A 23,855-nucleotide genomic window follows, 5' to 3' on the forward strand; every position below is an offset into this window, starting at 1 on the left:
ACGTACATTAAAACATGGTTGTACTATAACAGTTCTGATTCCCCAGCAAACAAAATCAACTACACTGCTAAAAATAAAAATTTGATTAAAATAATTACTTTCATTTGCTTGCAGAAAGCATTAGCGATTAAAGATGCACAATCAGCAATAGTGTTAATATCCATTTTAGATTAGAAAATTTCGCTATATTACTTGTAAATGTTTTGAAAAAGTTCGCAAAAAATAATTTTCAAAAGAATATTCAAATAAGCTTTATCTTATTCTTTGTTTTGCATTTTCTGAGACATTGTATTATTAAACTTGTCGTAGACTCGGAGTTTGGAATCAAAACATTGAATAATTTTTCGTTGAAGTATTAGCAGTACCTCCTATATTTTACTAGGGTTACTGCTCCTTGACTTGTTTCTTATTGTTGTGAATTTTTTTCAGCAGTAAGCACGCATGTTAGCAAAAAGAAGCAATGAAATTGGTGCTGTATTTCATTGTTTGGAAAACGGGACAGTTCCCCTAAAATAGAACATTTTGCCCCAATAAATAGAATTTTTTAACTTCAAATACTATCATTAATAAAAAATATATATCAATGCCCTACATTTGCTTGAGTAAATAAGAGCTTAATAGTTAGAAACAAAGCAATTCTAATTATGTATTTAATTATTAGTTTTATTTCCAAAGGTTTTGAATAAACAAATTGCCAATAATTCCACACAGCATGGAAGTTGTCGTTTCCAATATCAATACTATGATCAAACTCCATACATCCAAAAGCTAGAAGTTAAATGTAAATACGTTTCGTTTATACAAGTCCTACGTCTACTCGCGGTTATGTTGAAAACATTACCCATTGTACGTTTTTATCTTGGTTCGAAATACATTATCTATAGACCACACATTTTTCACCAAGAGTTTTTTAAATGAAAACACGAGCATATATCTCTATCAGCACAAATATTTTATATCCTATCAGGTCACGAATATTGAGGGGACTCTCTTGCTTACAGAATCTGACTAAGCATCCTTGCAATATGTGGCATTTGATGGCTTTTATGTTGCTCGGCACACGATATCCAGCTGTAAGGCCGTCCGAATTATAAATTTTAGAAATCATCTGCGTTATCTTTGCCAATACACAAAACATTTCACGATAGAGTAGTACATCCAATCTTTGGTGTGTGGAACAACCTGATTGTGTCTCCAAATATGTCGAAAACTCGCGAAGGTAGCCCCAACCTTTTTGACTCGTGCTTCATGTCAATACTAATTTTGCCATCTGATGATATCAGACTGTCAAGATATTGGAATCCTCCAATCTTCAGGCTCCTGCAAAGTTTGAGGAGCTGTTCCCGTTGAGACTCAACCAGCTGGTCCTGCTGACGTTGATTCGGAGCAAAGAAGCACACGGTCAGCTCGTTGAGACCACTCCCCATAAAAGAGCGTCGCAGTACTAATATACCGTTTCGTCATCATTTGTCAGAGTCGTCTAGATGTTCCGCAACAAAAAACTGCCAAAGCAGCTCAAGGCATGGTACGCGGTCAATCGCCTCCACCATGATCTTATCGGTTACGCTGAGAAATAACAGTGGAGATGAAATGTATCCAGGCCTCACATAAGCGACTATTCGAATGGGGTCAAACAAAGCTTCGACCTTATCTAAACATTCCTTGCATCCCAGGGCGCCAAACAGATTTTCGTGGTTCACACCACAACAGAAATCCCTTCGGTAGTCATTGAATGTCAGTCACTTACTGATCGAACTGATCAGCTGAAACGTTAGCTCGAACACTTAGAACAACTTTTTCAAGTTTTGACGACCTATTTCAATTCTGATATAGGGAAAGGTTGACAACTCTCTGACGGCAGCCGGCAGGATTCCGCCCTGGACGATGATGTAAGAACCATACTGTTACGCTTTGCATCAGCTTGGAGCAGATCCATGAACTTCAAGAGTCCCTCCATTTGTGACTGATTGACCACGGAAAGATCTTCAATCGTCTGAATCACGAAAAACTGTGGGGGTCCCTAGAAGCAAGGAACGTCTAGACAAAATCCAGAGTCCTGCACAATGAAATCGCTAGAGTAAGGCAAGATGGATGTATTATATATCTGTTACTGTTGCCCATCGTAATCGACGATAGTATGGGCCGCTCTAGTAGCCCAACACCATAGAGCTATCGAACGACCTCGACCCATATGATAATACTGATCCGTGTACCTCCGGACTACCATGAAGAGTAAACGGAACGACCTGGTCGAAGACTCCACTCATCAACGTCTACAAGACCAAATCGGTGGATGTGAACAACTTCAGCTCCATGGAATCCGGGCAAACAGTTTAGAAGATCAGAAACCAAAGCCAGCCAACCCAGGGCTACGGACCAAGATCAACATAGAACATGGATGTTATATTACATACCTGTAATAATCGAAACAGGCAATGCACCAAACCTCATAATACTCAACTCTAACGTGAAATCAGTGATGTTCTACGCCAGTGAGACTTGTTACGTATTAGCAGAGATCATGTAGATTTGCAAGTATTCATCAACCGATGTCTTCAGCAAAATCATCACTTTTCAAAAGAAAAACAACAATTTCTTCAAAAATTAGTTGCAGTATTTTGTTAACTATATATATAAAGTTAACTATTAAAGCTAAATTTACTGGATAAATATGTAACAAATATTTATATTCTTTGCTTCCTCTAAACATTCTTTGCTATCATTTTCCATTAAAATTTTCCATGGAATAATTGTATATTGGCTTTTTTTCGTTTCCTTGTTATTTTTTATCCCCCCCCCCCTTTCGTGCCTTCCAAAAGCTGTCGGACATAGAATAAATTTAATATTTGTATCGGTTATTCATTGTATCGGCCGGATATTCATTGCCAGAAAGTTATTTAATCGTTATTGATAATCATTAATCATTGTTAAAAATGAATTAATCATTAATCATAAACTTTAATCATTGAATTGGATTATTTAATCATAGCAAATTTAATCATTTACAGGAAGCTTTATTCATTAACGGTTTGGGACTATGGTTCCATACTTTATTTAGAAATGCATTTTTACCGTTAAGCTAAGTTCTATCAAGCTCCAGTCTGAAATATAAATATATTTTCGGCCAAGTCTCATCTAATCGTACACTCCGTGTTGTCCGGAAAACCGGAAAACCCCCTGGAAAACCAATAATTACGAACAATCTAAGAGATAATACGACTCGATATAATCGGCAAAGAACCTAGGCGACGAATAAAGGATCACGATTGGAAGCTTGGAACATGGAACTGCAAGTCGCTAGGTTTCGCAGGTTGCGACAGGATGATCTACGGTGAATTACATCCCCGCAACTTCGACGTCGTGGCGCTGCAGGAGATTTGCTGGACAGGAAATCGTGGAAAAGCGGGCATCGAGCGGCTACCTTCTACCAAAGCTGTGGCACCCCCAACAAGCTAAGAACCGGCTTCATAGTGCTGGGTAAGATGCGCCAACGCGTGATTGGGTGGCAGCCAATCAACGCAAGGATCCCTAGTAACATTTTAAGTTTTATACCGGCCATGATAACCATTATTTGCTCTTCATGACTTTTATAAAACCCGCATAAAACCAAAATGTTACTGGGGATGTGCAAGCTGATGATAAAAGGTCGTTTCTTCAACTATAGCATAATCAACGTGCACTACCTACACGAGAAAGAAGCGTTCTACGCACAGCTGGAGCAGACATACGATGGATGCCCACTGCGGGACGTCAACATCCTCATTGGCGACATAACCGCACAGGTAGGAAGGGAGGAAATGTACAGCACGGTCATCAGACCGGAAAGTCTGCACACCGTACCGAATGACAACGGCCAACGATGCATAAACTTCGCAGCCTCCAGCGGAACGGTAGTCCGAAGCACCTTCTTTCCCCGCTAAAATATCCACAAGGCCACATGGAGATCAACTAACCAAGAAACGGAAAACCAAACCGACCACGTTCTAATCGACGGTAAATTCTTCTCCCACATCACGAACGTCCGCACTTACCGCAGTGCGAATATTGAATCCGACCACTACCTCGTTGCAGTATGCCTGCGCTCAAAACCAGTGTTGTAAAATGTCATTTGCATTCGTTTGTATAATTTTCCCAGAACATTTTCCAGAAGGTAGCTAGCAATTCATGATGTATGACGAACTTATAGCACTTAAATGTGCCTACAACCTTGTCTAACAAGACATTGCTGTAAATATGTAATCTGGGGCGTGGGAGGCAAAATGTCATTCAAATGACACGTGACATTTTGGAGAGTTTTCACTCTCCAGCCTCAGATGTTATATTTAGAGCAATGTACCCTTGGACAAAAATATAGCCCTACTCAAGCGTTATGAGTACATCTAAAATTATGAAATAAATTTGGCATCTAAAGAAAGTTATGAATAAATTAGTCAAATGACATGCAGATGACATTTTACATAAGGGTATGCGATAACACACTTTTTCCTAACGAAACGAAACGAAACGAAATTCAAAATGTCTATGTTGATTCGGATCGAAACGAAACGAAATATAGATTTACTTTCGAGACTTCGAAACGATACGAAATCAAGCTTCATTTATTTCGAAATTTTTCGAAACGAAACGAAATTTTAATTTTTTTTTCCGCGGAATTTTTATTAAAATGGTTTTACGCAATTCTGGTTTCACTTTTTCAAAGTCAAATAACTATTTTTAGAGTTATAATAACAGAAGAGGTAGTCTGTGATAAATCACCTCATATAACATTGGCGATAAGGCAATACCCCAGCATTTGTGCCGCTTTCAAATGAATTCATCGTGGAGCGTGTGCTCCTGAATCTGATCAATTTAATATCAGCAAGTACATAAAAATATAGAAATTGTGGGAGTCATATACGGATTCAAATTTCGAACTAAGGTTTTATTAGTTCACTTAAGGTTATGTACATTCTATCGTTGGGTTGCTGCAGCCAATATTCTGTTTACGCTCCCATACCAATGGCGACAGAATCGCTGTCGCCAAGCGATAGAATCGCGTCACGACTGTCGCGTCGCGTGTGTTTGGGGGAACCTCAAAGCGCTTATGTGACTGTTATTGTTCAAAGATGGTCTAGTAGCCTAGAAATTCGCACGAGAAATTCGACATAGAGACAGAGAAACTTAAACAAAAAATGACCAGAACACATCGCGATAGGGGGCGCTCCTTAGCCTAGCGGTAAAACGCGTGGCTACAAAGTAAGACCATGCTGATGGTGGCTGGGTTCGATTCTCGGTGGAAATTGTCTTGATTTTCCTGGGCATAAAAGTATCATCGTGTTAGCCTAATGATATTCAAATGCAAAAATGGTACCTTGGCTTAGAAACCTCGCATTTAACAAGGGGCCGTCCAGAAACCACGTGGTCATATATGGGGGGAGGGGGGGTTTGGAAAATGACCACGATAAGCCACATGGGGGGTGGGGGGTGGTGCTCTCGAACCACGTGGTTTGTTTTACACGGAAAACTTTTGGTGAATAACAATAACAGTGTAAAAAATACAAATCATTGAAATTTAATGATTTATTCATTAAACGCAAAGCGCATCTAAGGGCCGATGCCTACGTAGCGTCTTTTCAACTCAGCGTTAAAAAGACGTAGGTGTGCATCGAGAAAAATCGATAACGCAGCGTCGGTCGCAACGCCGATGCATATCTGCATTATTTGACCATCTTAGCCTAAGATCCTATATCCGTACAAAAATAAACGAAAAAACAGGTTGCGATTCAGTCTCAATTTCCACAAAAAAAATTGGAAAGGAAAAATGGAAAAATATTAAAAAAACCGCCGCAGATGGTTTGTGGAATCACGCCGCCGACACTTTTGCATCAGCGGACTGCAGCTACAATTTTGAAGAATGTTCATGTTTTTACAATAATCCAAGAAAAAATCTTAAGAAGAAAAATTCAAAAGAATTTCTTGTGGATATTCAGGAAAAATCAAGTAAAGAAATTTCCTGTAAAAATTTTGACCTTACTTCATACAATCCATAAATTGCTGGCATTCAGATTTTTTTGAACAATTCTCTCTGAAAAATTTTGCTTGGAAATTTTGCTACAAATTGATAATGAAAAAAAAAACCCAGATTAATCCACCTAGCGGTGATAGTGCCTTTCTCGTTTCTTTTGAGTGAGTAATTTCTACACACTTTTGGTATAGAAAAAAGTATTTTGGCCAAAGCTTCTGAGCCCATAGTCCGATCTGGCCAATTTTCAATAAGAAACAATGGGACATGATTCTGCATCGAATGCAACCGAGCAAATCGGTTGAGGATAAGTGCCCAAAAAGTGAGCTAGACTTTTTAATGTGCTTTTATATGAAAAAAAGTATTTTGGCCATAACTTATAAGCCCATAGTCCGATTGGGTCAGTTTTCAATAAGAAACATATCATATACAAGCAATGTATAAAATGAGGTGATAAAATATTTCTTTACATTTCACATCCGTTGGATTTTCAGTTGTAAACTGTGAGGGACAGGATTTTGCGTCGAATGCAACTTGTTGCGAGCAAATCGGTTAAGAATGAGTACCCAAAAAGTGAGCTAGCCTTTTAATTGTGCTTTTTTATGAAAAAAAAATCTTTTGGCCATAACTTCTAAGCCCATAGTCCGATCGGGTCAGTTTTCAATAGGAAACAATGGGACAGGATTCTGCATCGAATGCAACTTGTTGCGAGCAAATCGGTTGAGAATAAGTTCCCCAAAAGTGAGCTAGACTTTTTAATGTGCTTTTTTATGAAAAAAAGTATTTTGGCCATAACTTCTAAGCCCATAGTCCGATCGGGTCAGTTTAAATAGGAAACAATGGGACAGGATTCTGCGTCGAATGCAATTTATTGCGAGCAAATCGGTTGAGGATGAGTGCCCAAAAAGTGAGCTAGACTTTTTGCGCACACACACACATACACACACACAGACATCACTCCAATTCGTCGAGCTGGGTCGATCGGTATATAACACTATGGGTCTCCGGGCCTCCTATAAAAAGTTCGTTTTTGGAGCGAACATATAGCCTTTACGTATACTTTGTATACGAGAAAGGCAAAAATGGTATAATTTTCGATCCCATAGTCCGATATGGCCAATTTTCAATGGGAAACAATGGGACAGGATTCTGCGTCGAATGCAACTTGTTGCGAGCAAATCGGTTGAGAAAAAGTTCCCGAAAAATGAGTGACATTTTTTACGCCATTTTTTCGTATGAATTTGTATTTTGGCCATAACTTCTGATCCCATAGTCCGATCTTACCAATTTCAAATAGGAAACAATGGGACAGGATTTTGCGTCGAATACAACTTGTTGCAAACAAATCGGTTGAGGATAAGTGCCCGAAAAATGAGTGACATTTCTTACGCGATTTTTTCGTATGAATTTGTATTTTGACCATAACTTTCGATCCCATAGTTCGATCTGGCCAATTTGAAATAGGAAACAATGGGACAGGATTCTGCGTCGAATGCAACTTGTTGCAAGCAAATCGGTTAAGGATAAGTGCCCGAAAAATGAGTGACATTTCTCACGTGGTTTTTTTCGTATGAATTTGTATTTTGGCCATAACTTTCGATCCCATAGTTCGATCTGGCCAATTTGAAATAGGAAACAATGGGACAGGATTCTGCGTCGAATGCAACTTGTTGCGAGCAAATCGGTTAAGGATAAAAACCCGAAAAATGAGTGACATTTTTTGAGTAGTTTTGCACACACACACACACACACACACACACACACACACACACACACACACACACACACACACACACACACACACACACACACACACACACACACACACACACACACACACAGACATCACCTCGATTCGTCGAACTGAGTCGATTGGTATTTAACACTATGGGTCTCCGGGCCTTCTATAAAAAGTTTGTTTTTGGAGCGATCATATAGCCTTTACCGTATACTTAGTATACGAGAAAGGCAAAAAATAGCTCAATTAGCCGAAAGGGTCATTTGGCCGAAATAAGCATTCGACTGAAAGTGTCGCTCGACTGAATTGGTCATTTGGTAGATAATGCTGTTTGGCTGAAATGTTTTTTTCGCAGAAAGGACATTTTCGGGCCAAAGGATTTTTTCTGCCAAACGACCATTTCCACCAAATGACGTTTTCGGCCAAATGATCTAGTCGATCAAATGTCTTTTTCGGACAAACTACCATTTCGGCAAAATGACATTTTCAGCTAAAAAAAACTGTTGGATATTTTTGAGCATATCACCGTACAGTAAGCAACATTTTTGACCAAATGACCTTTTATGTCAAACATCCATTTCGGCATAACGACATTTTCGGTCTTATAACCTATTCAGCCAAACGACCATATCAGCCAAATGACGTATTGGGGAAGAGTGCTTTGACCAAATGAAATTTTTGGTCAAACTGGTTTTCGTTGTATAACCGTTTTGCCCAAATGTTCATTTCGATCAAATACAATTCTGCTGGATGATTTTTGACTTAACGTATTATTCGGCTTAATGGCTTTCGCCAAATGATTTTCGACAACCCTTCTTCTTTTTAATAATTTTGTTTTGTATTTTTCCGACGAATTTCTTAGGTACAATACAATAAATTTCCTGTAGAAATCCAAAGAAATTCTTTCAAAAATCCGATTTTTTTCGTTGAAATACCAAACGGTTTCCCGTTAAAAAATTTAAAAAATCACGTAGGAGCTCTGAACAATTTTGGTTTAGATTACATAACATTCACCTCGGAAATTGCGAAGCGTATACGCAGATAGAGAATTAGGAATATCAACATTTGAAAAGAGCGTAACAGCCAAAACTTATTCCTTCTTATTCTTCGTCTACATATATATAGCACCAGTGGCGTAGCCATAAAATTGGTCTGGGGGGGGGAGGCTTTCTGAACGCCACTGTATAGCACACATTTTTACCAATCAGTTTATTTATGAGGCTCGGATGTTCAATAATAAACTCTACGGAGCCGAAAACATAAGAAATTATAGAACTAATTATCACGAAAAAGTTTCAGAAACATTTCTGCGTGAGGGTTTCTTTTGTGGGGATCGATCCATTGGTCCTTCAGTAACCAAACGATCCCGTCGCTGACTCGTAGACTGCGCTAGTTGCTTCTTATCGTCTTCCTCTCTCATTTTTCTGTAGGAGCCCGTGTAGCCCATGATTCCTTTCTTCACGAACCAGATCCGATCTGTATGAAGATCATGTATCTGTATGAATCCTGGAAGAATACCTTTTATTTCCATATAGCATACATTTGCTCACTAGAAGAATCCTATGCACCTTTCTAAAATGCATAAAGTTATGTATTTCAGAATGAATTTCACAGACCCATATCTAACGCAAGCTCAATGAACTTCGTTTAATAAGCTTCTACAACACGATCGATTCCGCACTAAATAATGTTGTGCTCTTCGGTGCAGACATTAGTTTGATCACTTCGCGTTCTCCCACACTATCTGGCGTGATCAGCATCAACACGATAGAATGCACACTGGTTAAACAAATTTCTGCTACGCGAGGTAGATTTTTTCCTCTCACTCCCACGATCGATTCCGCATTCATATTGTGCAAATGTAAAAAAAATATCACATAATTTGAATTTGAATCTTGGAAACACTGAAGACGTTTCATAGAAGAAAACTACATACGTATTTGTCTTCTAAGGTTGGTGTTATGTAGTAAGCGTTAATAGAAAAAAAATGTATAACCTAAAGTTTTCAAAACAACTTTACGATATAGTTTAGCGGCGCAGCCAAAATTTTTGATAATTATAAAGTATGGCTTAAATTTAAATTTGTTTCGAAATTCCGCGGAATTCCGTTAAATTTCGTTTGAAGCTAGTTATTTCTAGCGGAATTTTTGTAATTTTACGAAACGAAACGAAATCAAGAAATCAGATTTCGCCATGCTCAAATTCCGCGAAATTCCGCGGAATTTCGTTTCGAACCACCTGAAACGAAATTTTTCGAAATACCGCATATGCTTATTTACAAGCCTGCTCAAAACTCTCGACGGTGTACAACACGCGTCGAAGTCGGACGCCGCGGCTTAACATTGGGCGGTTACAAGATGGTAGACTAGCCCAAGGATACGCGCAGCAGCTGGAAGTGGCACTTGGTAGCACCGCAACCGCTGCACTTGGCACGGTGCCCCCGGATCAGAGAAACAACTGGTATGACGGCGAATGTGAGCAGTTAGTGGAAGAGGGGAATGCAGTTTGGGCGAGATTGCTGCAACACGCACAAGGCGAACGAGGCACGATATAAACGGGCGCGGAACAGACAAAACTTGATTTTCCGGAGGAAAAAGCGCCAGCAGGAAGATTGAGACCGTGAAGAGACGGAGCAACTGTACCGTGCTAATAACACACGAAAGTTCTATGAGAAGTTGAACCGTTCACGTAAGGGCCACGTGCCACAGCCTGATATGTGTAAGGACATAAATGGGAATTTTCTTACGAACGAGCGCTGCACTGGGTCATTACCAAGATTTGGGAGGAGGAAGTTTTATATCGAGTCGTTATGCTGGGATATGGATACTCTGAAGTAGTGCGTAACGGTGTAAATCCGGTCATATCGCCAGGCTCGGTTAAACACTGAAACTGACCATATGACGTCCCTAACCCCGAATCCCAAGGTGTCAGGCGACCCGTGCAAAGGGGATGAATGGCCTGGGGGTGAAACAATTACCCAGGCAGTTAACGGAGCCTGTAATGCTGGGTAGACACCTTTTCGTGGTGCATTACGGAGAAAGATCTACCACACTGTGCTCTAGTTCTTACTATTCTTGTTAATACTTATGAGTGATGGTCGGAAGAGTATGGAACGACTATAATCTGCTTTTAGATGACCCACCTTTTGCCACTTTTGGATGGAGTCAATGGAGTTAATTATAAAAACGTAACTCAATCTTAGGCTGGTTTTAAATCCGATGACATGAATCTCAAAGCTCCAGAGCGCTGATTAATTAGGAAAGAAGCGGATACGAAATTGGTGGATCTGCTGAACCCTCTGACTGATTAGAGCTCTGTGTGAAGGTGTGATTCAGAAATGCCAAACGCAATGAAATCAGATCTCTGTACAAAAACGAATCCGGAACTCATAAGAAGATGCAAAAATATGTTTGAACTGCAGTACCGAAGCATGGTCAAAATCAGTATTATCCCACTTATTGTTGAGCCGAAACTGATTGAGGGGCGCGCCTTTGAGAGTTGGTATAAGCCGTTTCTGGAAGGGTATAAATAGCGGTACCTTAATCTAAAGAGGCCTTACATTAAGCTTGAGAAAATATCTGAATAAAAAACGACTACTTCATTTCTTCTCAATAGAAATGGAGCAGAAAGACATGCACTAAACAAATGACACGGGTATACTACAAAAGTTCAATGAAATGGACGCAGTGGTTCATCCCGAACAAAAAAAAAAATCGAGTCGTATTATCTTCTATGTCGTTCGTAATGGTTGTTTTAAAAGGCGGCTTATTGAGCCTGCGCAAACCTCCTGTCTCGTCGGAGGGCCATCGTGTCAGGGCTGTTTAGCGTTCCACCTAACACCAGGACTTGGGCTTTTGCGTTTTGAGCGGCACACAGTCGCTTTGGAGGAGCCTACTTGCGGATACATGCAGCTTTTTATAGAAGTAACAGAGCCCACTGTAAACACCCCCATCCTAGACAGGCACCACAACTCGCAGATGACCAGGGAAGGGATCGTCAAGCCCTTGGACATAGTCCCTGCTGCCCTCTAAATGATGAAAACTATGTTTTCTGATCACAAATAATGTATATGCAAAATGGAAATTTCGAAAAAAAAATCATGATCTCACAGAGAATTTCTCAATTGCAAAAGAGATACGGCAAGGTGATGGTCTTTCGTGTCTGCTATTCAACATGGCTTTGAAAGGGGTAATACGAAGGGCAGGGATCGACACGAGTGGCACGATTTTCACAAAGTCCGTCCAGTTATTTGGTATCGCCAACGACATAGATATTATGGAACGTAACTTTGAGAGGATGGAAGAAGCCTACATCAGGCTGAAAAGCGAAGCTAAACGGATTGGACTAGTCATCAACACGTCGAAGACAACAAGAGAGGACAATGTAAGCCACCCACCACCATTTTGTACTGGTGGTGACACAATCTAGGTGGTTGAAGAATTCTTATACTTAGACTCACTGGTGACCGCCGATAACGATATCAGTAGAGAAATTCGGAGACGCATCATGGCAGGAAATCGTACGTAGTTTGGACTCCGCAAAACGCTCCGATCAATTAGAGTTCGCCGCCGTACCAAACTGGCTATCTACAAAACACTTATTAGACCGGTAGTTCTCTACGGACACGAGACCTGGACGATGCTCGTGGAGGACCAACGCGCACTGAGAGTTTTTGAAAAGAAAGTGTTGCGTACCATCTACGGTGGGGTGCAGATGGCGGACGGTACGTGGAGGAGGCGAATGAACCACGAATTGCATCAGCTGTTGGGAGAACCATCAATCGTTCACACCGCGAAAATTGGAAGACTGCGGTGGGCCGGGCACGTAGCCAGAATGTCGAACAGTAATCCGGTGAAAATGGTTCCCGACAACGATCCGACGGGAACAAGAAGGCGAGGTGCACAGCGGGCAAGGTGGATCGATCAGGTGGAGGACGATTTGCGGAACATCCGTAGACTACGTGGTTGGCGACGTGCAGCCATGGACCGAGCTGAATGGAGAATGCATTGCACAGGCCACTCCGGCATTAGTCTGGTAATAAATTAAATAAATCGTTGCGCTGTTGGTAAAACTTGATGGATGTTTCAATAAACGAGAGGTGTAGTCATTGTTGGTCAAACTGCTTGATCTTAGTCCCCGGCGCGATTCGAACGAACTGGAGTGTTCGCCCGAAATCTTCACACAGTCTTCATCGTTGCTTTGATCAGTAAGCTTCCCGGGAAAACTGTTCTTGTCCATAATTTTCCATAGCTCTACACGGTCTCTACTGTAGTATGGCGCCTTGAAAACGATGAACAGGTGGTGCGTTGGGACCTTGTATTTACGCCACTTTTGAAGAATTCGTGTCCGTCGTCAAGCGGCTGTGAACGAAGCCGGCTCGATAACTTCCCACGAGATGCTCCCATCCATATCCCTGCACATCTCGACACATGGCAACAGAATCATCGAGCATCATCAGCAGTTCTACCGATCGGCATCGATGGCAATCGACTGAGATCCGGACGCATGAAGTCAGGCGCTGAGTAGACAGTTAGTGAATAAGTGAGGTGTGAATAAATATTGAAGGTAGAAATAAAGTTAGTCTACGTTGAGCAGTGTAAATTATGTATATTTGAAAGAAATTACGACAACTAAACTTTGAATTAGCGCAACCGTCCGCGCTTCGTCCTGCGTCCTTCTTTACCAGAATCTGTACGTAGCATGTAACTTGCGATGGTTTAGATTTAACTCCTAGAATTATTCAACACATTTTTTTTACGAATTCCGATAACAAATCAAATTATCAAATACACCCTATGTCAAAATCATATGCTGCATATTTATTGAGTAGATCCTTCCAAATTTACGAAAAGTAAAAGATTGCACTTATCCAATCACGCACGCCATGCAAAAATTAGTACAGAATTTCAGCCATACTATTTGTGACTGATAATTTTGTAGAGTGCATTTCTCCAACTTGCACACAAGCTCTCGACAAAAAAGAACTTGTACGAAAACAGCACCATCTACAGTTTTATATATACTTTTATTGCGTACAATTTATGTTATATTTTTGACATCATAGTTCATGTAACTTGCATGAGTGTCCCTCAGCCTGCTCTTAACAGCATCACTCACTGTATTATGACCAAACATTAACCAATGCTTGTTAATTTAAAAATATGTTATAATAAGGAAGGGTGTTAAGCATCGAAAATGAATAACAATTATGGAAACTGTTAGCATTTCCATCTAGCTGAACATATTTTCATCTCATCGTGTAGAATGAAATACAGCACCATCGTGTCGCTCCTTTTTACCAACATTGCGTTTTTACTGCTGAAAAATACAATAATGAAAATCAAATTGAATTGCTATTCATTGCTTTGTTCTTGGTGGTATGAACATAGGTGCTATAAGTTGGAGTTGGAGCAGTAGCAATTCATCTAACAAAGCCTGGACAAACATTTCATTTATTTTTTATCCAGTAATGTAAGAAAGGAATCATAATTAGGGGAACGGTTCGGCACTTCATCCCATAGCTCCTATTTTTATCCCATTAAAAACAAAGCAATTGGAAGGAATTTGGTTTGTTTCTTATTTTTGTGATTTTTTTTTTCAGCGGTGAGCACGCGTGTCAGCAAAAAGTAGCGTATTTATTTGTGGTGCTGTTTTTATTTGTTTTACGATGAGATGAATATATGTTCAGTGAGATGGAAAATGGAACAGTTCCCCTACTACCTCCAATTTTTGTCATTTTGCACCAAAACATTTATTTAACTACCTGGATATAAACATTTCCATAAAAGCTCTAATATTTGTGAACAATATTTATTTCATTTTGTTTCACTCAAGTATTCCTGAGCTGATGAAACGGCAACATCTTCTTCTTCTTCACTGGGACATTACCGCCTCGCAGCTTAGTGTTCACCATTAAGCACTTCCACAGCTATTAACTGCGAGGTTTCTAACACAAGTTACCATTTCTGCATTCGGATACCGTGAGACTAACACGATGATACTTTTATACCCAGGGAAGTCGAGACAATTTCCAAACCGAAAATTTTCCTAGACCGGTACCGGGAATCGAATTTAGCTTTGTACCCGCACATTTTACCGCAAGGCTTAGGAGGGCCCCGGCAACAATGCTATGTGCTTCATTTCCTGTGAAACGCACGTGCATCTGAGCATGCAAACTTTCTATTTACAGCTTGCAGGATACAAAACAGAGCACAATTTCATCCTGAGCGATCTATTTTCTCTCCCGGACTTTATCACCGGATATTCTCTCAATCCTTATCACGCAACAGTGTGCAAAATCCTTCGCTGTCAAAATTATCCTGTTGTGAATAGAAGTCAATCAATTGAAGAAGAAAATTTCACTAGCCAAAATAATCCTCCAAACTTTTCCAGAATATCAAACGGAAACTTAAACTGTAATAATCGTTAGAAAAGTGCCAAATTATTGCATTGACGGTAAATGCAGCGGAAGAAGTGAACTCAAATAGCAAATACTACATCGACGCCTTCAGTTCTGGAAATCGAACAGCAATATCTAAGCGATACCTGATCGGGCAAAATAGTCTCCGGATTCAACAAATTGATTGACCTGGGACCAAAATCAACCAAAAATGGAAGAGATTTGATCACTTGCATCCTAAAATCGCAATTCCTTCCTAAACTGTTCTTCCATCATCGATTGCCCACATTCCCTACTGGTCCTACATTAGGACAAAGAACGAAGGGAAGCGGCCCAGCAACAACAGTAGCATCAGCATCACCATCACCATGAAACGCCAAAATATTCGAACGCTCTCGCTGGTGGTTTGCACGTTCACCTACCTCCTGATAGGGGCGGCCGTGTTCGATGCGCTCGAGTCGGAAACAGAAGCCCGCCGGTGGGAATTTTTGAAGAGTGAGTATCTCGACCCACACAACCTCCCACTACTGTAGACCATTATTGGGAGTGTGACAAAAAAAGGTAGTGCACTGGAAGATAACACAGGAGACAGCAATTAGCTACTGGTCGCCATAAACGAGTTCAATTGCAGGAGATGGTCACGCCACACAAAGTTGGTTATCATCGTCGAATAATGCGATGGTGGCTCGCGGTGAGATGTGAAGAAGTTTATATTTTATGTGGATAATGCCTAGTGGATTTGACGATTACGAGTAATTGATTAGGATTGAATGTGTGGGAGTTTGGCTTCCGAATGTCATTGCGGCTCAATCGCGTCATCTTGCATTAATGATTCTGATCCAAATTATAAGATATCTTATATGGCAAAAGTATTATTTTATAGCCGTACGTTGAGCCCAACTATTACGCAACTTTGAACAGTGAACAACTTCATGAACCACTCTAATTGAAACTGATCTTCAGCATTTTAGCTGTTTGCTTCAATTTCAAAACCATTTCCAAAAAAAGCAAGTTATTTTTGTACACTGGGGTAGCTTTTCACGCAACTTTCTACCGCGCTTTTTTGGAGGTTAATGCGTTTTTTGAGCGTTTTTCGAAATTTATTTTCAAATATATTGTTATACCTACGAGATTAACTTTACTGGAACACAAGCCACGTAGTTTTGCAGAGTCAATAGAACTGTTTTCATTCACAACTGAAGCAAATTATGCTAAAGGTGGCTGGGGATGAAATACGGTCTGGTCTCCGAAATTTTTGAATATAATATATCCTCGACTTGACAAAACCACCATGTAACTGAAGCCTGTTTTGAGGGTTTGCATCCACGTATCATCTCTAACACATATCCTACGATATCCTTTTTGTTGCAAACATCGAACCAATAAACTTTTTCTACAGAAAAGTTTCTTATTCCATCCGCGTCGTTTCCCATTTTACTTGCATTTTACTAGCTGTTTATCTATACATTGCGTCTGCATTCAGTCGCTCGAAGCCATGGTTCGGAGAATTGGTTCTCACAGAATTTTATCACTGTTTCTGATCTTATTTAGCTATTCTGTTTTTTTTTTTTTTTTTTTTTTTACAATGTACACAATGAAAAAAAAGTCAAACCTGAAAGTTTCCATCAATACAGAGACCCGATTGCTTATCCTTTCCGTTTATCCAATTTCAGACGTCAAAGCTACATTCGTAGCCAAGTACAACATCACGCCGGAGGACTACCACATGATCGAAATTGTCATCACCGAGAACAAACCTCACAAGGCTGGACCCCAGTGGAAGTTCGCCGGTGCGTTCTACTTCGCCACGGTGGTACTCGCCATGATCGGCTATGGGCACTCCACACCCGTCACCATCGGAGGAAAGGCGTTCTGCATGGCATACGCCATGGTTGGCATCCCGCTGGGGCTGGTCATGTTCCAGAGCATCGGTGAGCGTCTGAACAAGTTTGCTTCCGTGGTGATACGGCGCGCGAAAAAGTATCTTCGCTGCCAGCAAACGGAAGCCACCGAGATGAATCTAATGTTGGCCACGGGATTGCTTTCGTCGGTTATCATCACGACCGGCGCAGCTGTGTTTTCCAAGTATGAGGGCTGGTCATATTTCGACAGTTTCTATTACTGTTTCGTTACATTAACGACAATTGGATTCGGAGACTACGTGGCCCTGCAAAACGATCAAGCGTTGATCAACAAGCCGGGCTACGTTGCCTTGAGTTTGGTGTTTATTCTGTTCGGACTGGCAGTCGTAGCTGCTAGTATCAATCTGCTCGTGCTGAGATTCATGACCATGTAATATGATCGATTTAGTTAAACAGTGTAAGAAGAGTATAATCGAACTGAATTGATATTTCAGGAATGCCGAGGACATTCGACGGGACGAGGCCGAAATGCAATCGTCGGTGGATGGTTTGAACTACGAGTCCGAGTCCACCGGAAAACTGCTATCCTGTGGTCAGCTGAACAACTACTGTTCGGAAGTGGAAGAGGAGGACACGTCCGTTTGTTCGTGCACATGCCTCGGTGGAAACAGTTTTACAGCCCACGAAAATGAGTTTCTGCTGGATCAGGGCTACCATCCGGCGGATATTATTACCAGCACCATAAGCCTCAAGCGAATGTCGATATAGAAGGAGGAGGAGAAGGAAGAATTGTCAATCCAAACTTTACGAACAAGTTGCCAAATATTGAATTGTATTAGGTAGATCGAAAGTTATTTCTTGGCAAAACAAAAGATTCTCAAATTAAATGGCGAAGGAAGGTGATTCAAGAACCAATAACATTCAATTGAATCTAGTGTAAAGTTAGATGCCATAGTAGGTATTTCTTATAGATATAGGTTAAGCAAAATTCTAAATTTCTGTACATCTTGGACTAATGTTTTTAAATGCAAATAAATCTTAGTAACGAAAGTGGTGCAGATCTTAATCCTTTTTTCTGCTTTGAATCAGAGAGTGTTATATAAAGATAGAAAGAAAACAGGAAGACCGTCTTCGACCAGAGTAACCAACTTAAGTGGGAATTTTGGTCAATTGCTGCGCTAGAAGAGGTTTATGTAGTTCAAACACAAAAGCGGCCAGGCCTACTGTGCAGCGTTATTAACCTTTCCATCCCTAACGTCTGTTTTTAACCATTTTATTATTTCACGCATGCTGCGACGCAGCAAAGCTAAATCAACAAAAATGACAGTTGCGCGCCGCCTCCGTATCGAGTGGTGTGCCCCCGAAAACGCGAGCACTTTGAAACTTGGATTCCGTGAGGAGTGTCCTTAAGAAGCTTTCAGTCCTTGGCTGGCTAACCTCTAAATTTTTTGAAGGCTTTCAAAAATTAAAACTACGGTAAAAACTTGAAAAAACACATTTCATGAGCGATTCCTTAGCAATAAGTTGCATCCCATCCGAAAGAATCCAAATTTTTGATTCATACTAGATTTAGGTCAATCCTCAGTACGATTCCAGAATTATTTCAGAATCCGTTGGGGTCAGTTGTCCGTGTCCCCGGAAAAAGTGAACAAATTACAAATACAATTCAAGTCAAAACAGGTCGTGTGACGCCTCAAACTTCATGATTACACAAAACAATGATGGGAATGTCATTTTTAGCGTTCCAATGCCACTCGAGTTCAATCTGGCCAGAATCCGGAGGACTTCCAGAATGGTCATTTCCTAAATTGAGTCAAAATAGTTTTTTAAATATTTATTTAAAAAAAATAATCCAATTGGACTACCTTTATTAAGTTGCACGGATCGCAGCTTATAAGACCAAATGACTTAAAAGCCACAAAAACAAAATTTATTTCATTGTTTCGTGAAATCATTTATTATGATTTCACCTCCACGTCCTATTTAGAGTTTAGAAAATGTCCATTTCGTAGGTCTTCGGATTGTGGCCGATGTGACCGAATTGAACCCAAGTGGCCCATGAACCCTTTGAATATTATTCCGTTTTGTAAAATCATGATGATTGAGGTATTACACGATTTGTTTTGACTCAATTTAGGAAATGGTCACCCCATGAGTTCTCCGGAATCCATCCGGATGGAATGCAACTTGTTGCGATGGAATCGGCCACGAAATGTGGTTTTTACAGTAGTTTTGATTTTTGAAAGCCCTTAAAAACAGACGTCAGGGACGGAAAGGTGAAATTATCTGTGAAAATAAATAAATTCCTAACATGATTTCACAATTAAGCAATAGAACGAGTCTTTTAGTCCCTTTAACCGGGCATACTGTGTTCCCTCCGTAAGTCGAGACATTCCTCACTCCAGCGGTTCTCAACATTTTTCTTGAGAGGCACCCCTTTGAACTTTTGCATCAATCGCGGTACCCCCTCCCGAGCAGCACAAGTCTAGTCAAGTGTTGCAGCAACTCGATTGTGACTGAATCCGGTCACATATGAGTTGTAGTAATCGTTATAGAATACGTGTGCTGCCATGTTTTTTTTTTTGCTGTAAATGAAAATAAACATAACTCGAAAGATATATGAAAAATGGACCAGACGTATGGCTTTCCATGAAGTTTTCCAAAATTTTCATAAATCCGTGCTTCCTACAGGATTTCTATGACTATTGATGGCTTCCAAAACTCTTGAAAATAGGATTCCGCGTCTCTTGAAATGAACCTCCCGAGCCTCTTGAAATGTGGTTTTCGAGCTGCTTAAAAGGAGGCTTCCGGGCATCTTGAAAGGACGCCTCTACGCATCTTGAAAGTAGGCTTCTAATCTTCTTGCATAAAGAATTCTGAGCCCCTTGAAGAGGGGCTCCCTAGCCTCTTGAATGAAGGCTTTCTAGCTTCTCGAAAGGAGTTTTCCGAACCTCTTGAAAGAAGGCTTTCGAGCCCCTTGAAACTATGATTTCGAGCCTCTTGAAAGAGGACTCCGGAGCCTTTTTAAAAGGAGGTTTCTGAGCTACTTATTTCTGAGTATCTTGGAAGGACGCTTTTGATTCTCTTGAAAGAAGAGTTCCCAGCCTCTTGAAGAGAGGTTTCCGAGTCCCTTGAAAGGAGGCTTCCAAGCCTCTTGAAAGAAAGCTTCCGAAAGCTTCTCTTGGCTTCTGAGGCTTCTTGAAAGTATGTTTCCAAGCCTCTTGAAAGAAGAATTCCGACCCTATTAAAATGAGGTTTTGAAGGGAGGCTTTCAAGCCTCTTGGAAGAAGGCTTCCGAACCACCTGAAAAGAGGCTTCCCAGCTTTTTACAAGAAGGAGAAAAGAAAAGCCTCTTGGAAGGAGGCTTTCGTACCTCTTCAAAAGAGAATACTAGAGGCTTTTGAAATAAGGAGAGAAGAAAAAAGCAAGAAAGTTCAAAGAAAAAAGCTTAAAAGAAGTCTTGAGGGTCACTTGAAAGAAAGTTTCCGAACCTCTTGGAAGGAGACTTTCGAACCTCCTGAAAAGAGTCCTCCAAGCCTCTTAAAAAGAGTTTTCCACTGATGACTGAGTTTTTCGGAAAAAATGAGCTCATGTCTCTCAAATGGAGGCTTTCGAACCTGTAGATTCAAGATTTAAGTGCAAAAGCATATTCAAAATTTTGTTGCATAGAAGAATTTTTATATTTGTTCATTCGACGTTTAGTTCTTTTGTACCATAGCTCTTCAACCACTGTGCTCGTTAGGGAGGGCAGGATTCAACTAGACAAAATTTTGAAACGAAGAAATTACACAAATATCAAAACTCTGCCAATAAGTTTTGATCCGTGAGGAAGACCCTTATCCGTTCATCACAGTCGAGCCATTCCAGTCTACCTTCAACAGTCGGGACGGTTCTGTGTATGAATCAGGACTCAGGAGAGAGGGTCTTCCGGCAACCATCTTCAGGGAAGTACTTGTTCAGCTCAAACAGATCACTTCCTGATGCCTCCCCTGATTCCAGCGGCAGAGTGAATGCAGAATCTCAAGCCGTTAGAACCCGCAAGCAGACACCGGGATGCACACTTTCCGCTGGCCGTGAGGAAGACCCTTATCCGTTCATCACAGTCGAGTCATTCCAGTCCACCTTCAACAGTCGTCCTGGTCCTGTGTATGAATCAGGAGAGAGGGTCTTCCGGCAACCATCTTCAGCCAAGTACACTCTTAGTAGGATCGGGTCACTGCCTGACATCTCACGTGATTCTAGCGACAGTGTGATAGGAGAACTTCAGGCCGCTCCGTATCCAGGTTTCCGCGAGTGGTAATAGCCGCCAGCTTGCCTGCGGGCTAGTCTCTGATTTGACGTTCGTGGAGGTCAACTGCACCCATCGTTCCGAGCATTCTGACCAATGTGGCATATAACATGGCACGAACGTCAAATCAGAGACTAACCCGCAGGCAAACTGGCGGCCATTACCGCTTGCGGAAAACTGGATATCGTCTCAGCCAGCAAGCCACCAAACTACGATTCACTGCCTCTGCCAGTTACGCCTACCACCGCACGGTATTCCTCAAACCACATGATATCTGTTTACAAACAGAATGTGAGAGGGTTGCGCACAAAAATTAGTCAGCTTCATTTGGCATTATCCAGCTGTGACTATGACGTGCTCGTTTTCACGGAAACGTTGCTACGAGCAGATATCAAAAGTATTGAAATTTCTTCATGTATGCTTCATAGCAGATAATCGGTCCTCTAATATTTGCTGTCTACGTTAACTACCCCGGTTTAGTGATTTCATCAAGCAAGATTTCATATGCTGACGACCTGAAATTTTTCCGCGTAATTGCATCTTGTGCTGATTGTGCTGTTAGTCAGGACGATATTATTCGTTTGCCTGTTTGGTGTGGCGACAACGGCATGCGCGAAAAAAGTAAAAAATGCATGACTTTCACAGCTTCCGCTAACGCTATCCTGCAGTATTATTCCATTGAACCGGACGGCTTGGAACGTGTCAGCTCTATTTGCGACCTAGAAATTACCATCGATGCGAAGTTGAGATTTAACGAACACATCAGCATCATAATGTCTAAGGGGCCCCACACACGCTCCGACGTGTTGTACAACTTTGACTCCGCCCCAGGAGATTTGGTTCGGTCGGAGCCAAGTCGGACCGTCTGTGGGCAAGTTGTACGACTGTCGGACGGACGGTTTCAAAGTTGCAAAGTTGGTCGGATGAAATCAAAACAGTTTGATTTTGCTCCGACTTGTGGTGGGTGGAGTCAAATGTTGTACAACTAAGTTGCATTGTGTGTGGCGTTGTTGATAAGATCTTCTTCTTCTTCTTATTGACATTACATCCCCACACTGGGACAGAGCCGCCTCGCAGCTTAGTGTTCATTAAGCACTTCCACAGTTATTAACTGCGAGGTTTCTAAGCCAAGTTACCATTTCTGCATTCGTATAGGGTAACGGCTGTATTTTGGACCGGGCTCATATTTTTGGGACCACCTAGCTGAATTTTGCATTTATATCACACAAAACTAAATAAAACATGAAACATTTAAATTTTATTGCAAAAAGAAACTATCCATGAGGTATCTCCTACATTTGTTTCTTATAAAATATAACAATTATTAAAAATATTTTCACGCATTTACCCATCCCGGCTGGATTAGACCAAAATAGGCTTATTTGTACATATATTCAAAACATGTGAATGATGTTGTTGACTTATTAAAACCTAATTGAAGCAGTTTCATATTTCGGGCAAAATATTGGAAGTTTAAAAACAGTATTCTGAGGCATGTCCAAAATAGGTTAATTTTTCATTGAACCGAACATATTTTCGACATATCTTCTTTTTAAGTTCTAGATCTCTTAAACTTTTGCCTTTTTGCTACCAGAGGTGAGCCAGCCAAGGGCTGAAAGACAATAATAATAATAATATTTTTTTGTTTTTACCAACCATTTGTTTCTCTGGTATCAAACTATTCATCAATTATTGTTCATGCCGCATTTATTTTAAAAAATACCGTCCATTGATGTAAGCCCTAGAAAAATATCTATTAAACCAACATGTAACTGTTTTTATTATTACCATACGAAAATAGTTAAGGAAGCTCCATGACAAGAACCAATCTTTGCAAGAGCTCTCCGTCCGTGCTGCTTGCCAATGCAACGGAGTTCCGCGTTCTACGATTATGTTTTGTTTGGAAAACGAATGTACAAGAAGCAAGGAAAAACCGGGCACCCCACTACTATCAATAACGCAAATGAAACAGATCTGGCAAACTACATGACCAGGTGCAAATATCACGGTCATGGGCCGCACGTTTGTTTTGCTTTGATGATGCTGTACGAGTACGAGTGGTACTGAAATTGATATTAGTTTCAATACCCTTAGCTAGTAGATATTGTTCTTAGCTTTTGAGTGCTTATAAAAATGTATGGCTTTACAAGGACTTAAAGGATAAAAACGTCGAAAATGCTGGAGACCACTAATCTAATAGTAACATAACTTTGCAAGCAATACAAAACTATTCGAGTAGTCCAAAATATGTTCAATAGGTGGTCCAAAATAAAAACAGATGGTCCAAAATTAAATCTTACAAATTTTCAGAATTTATGATAGTTTGGTTCTTTCGGTGGGATTTACAACATTTTTACCTACAAATCCTATCTAGCATTCACCACTTTTTAGTTGTATAGGGAATTGATCAAGCACTATTACAAAATTTAACTTTCATTCGAAAAATTGAACGACCATCTCCTAAAGTGGTCCAAAATACCTCCCTTACCCTATCATGAGGCTAACACGATGATACTTTTATGCCCAGGGAAGTCGAGACGATTTCCAATCCGAAAATTGCCTAGACT

General features: G+C 40.6%; 1 protein-coding gene across 1 annotated transcript; it reads left to right on the forward strand.

Moving 5' to 3' along the window:
- The first annotated feature begins 15,074 nt into the window (after positions 1 to 15,074).
- LOC134208342 (two pore potassium channel protein sup-9) lies at positions 15,075 to 18,051 on the forward strand. The gene is made up of 3 exons (XM_062684339.1): positions 15,075 to 15,633; positions 16,812 to 17,430; positions 17,495 to 18,051. The coding sequence occupies exons 1-3, from the start codon at positions 15,507 to 15,509 to the stop codon at positions 17,766 to 17,768; spliced, it is 1,020 nt and encodes a 339-aa protein (XP_062540323.1). The 5' UTR covers positions 15,075 to 15,506; the 3' UTR covers positions 17,769 to 18,051.
- The last annotated feature ends 5,804 nt before the right edge of the window (positions 18,052 to 23,855 follow it).

Source organism: Armigeres subalbatus, chromosome 1 (genome assembly GCF_024139115.2).
Source record: "Armigeres subalbatus isolate Guangzhou_Male chromosome 1, GZ_Asu_2, whole genome shotgun sequence".
Lineage (NCBI taxonomy): Eukaryota > Metazoa > Arthropoda > Insecta > Diptera > Culicidae > Armigeres > Armigeres subalbatus.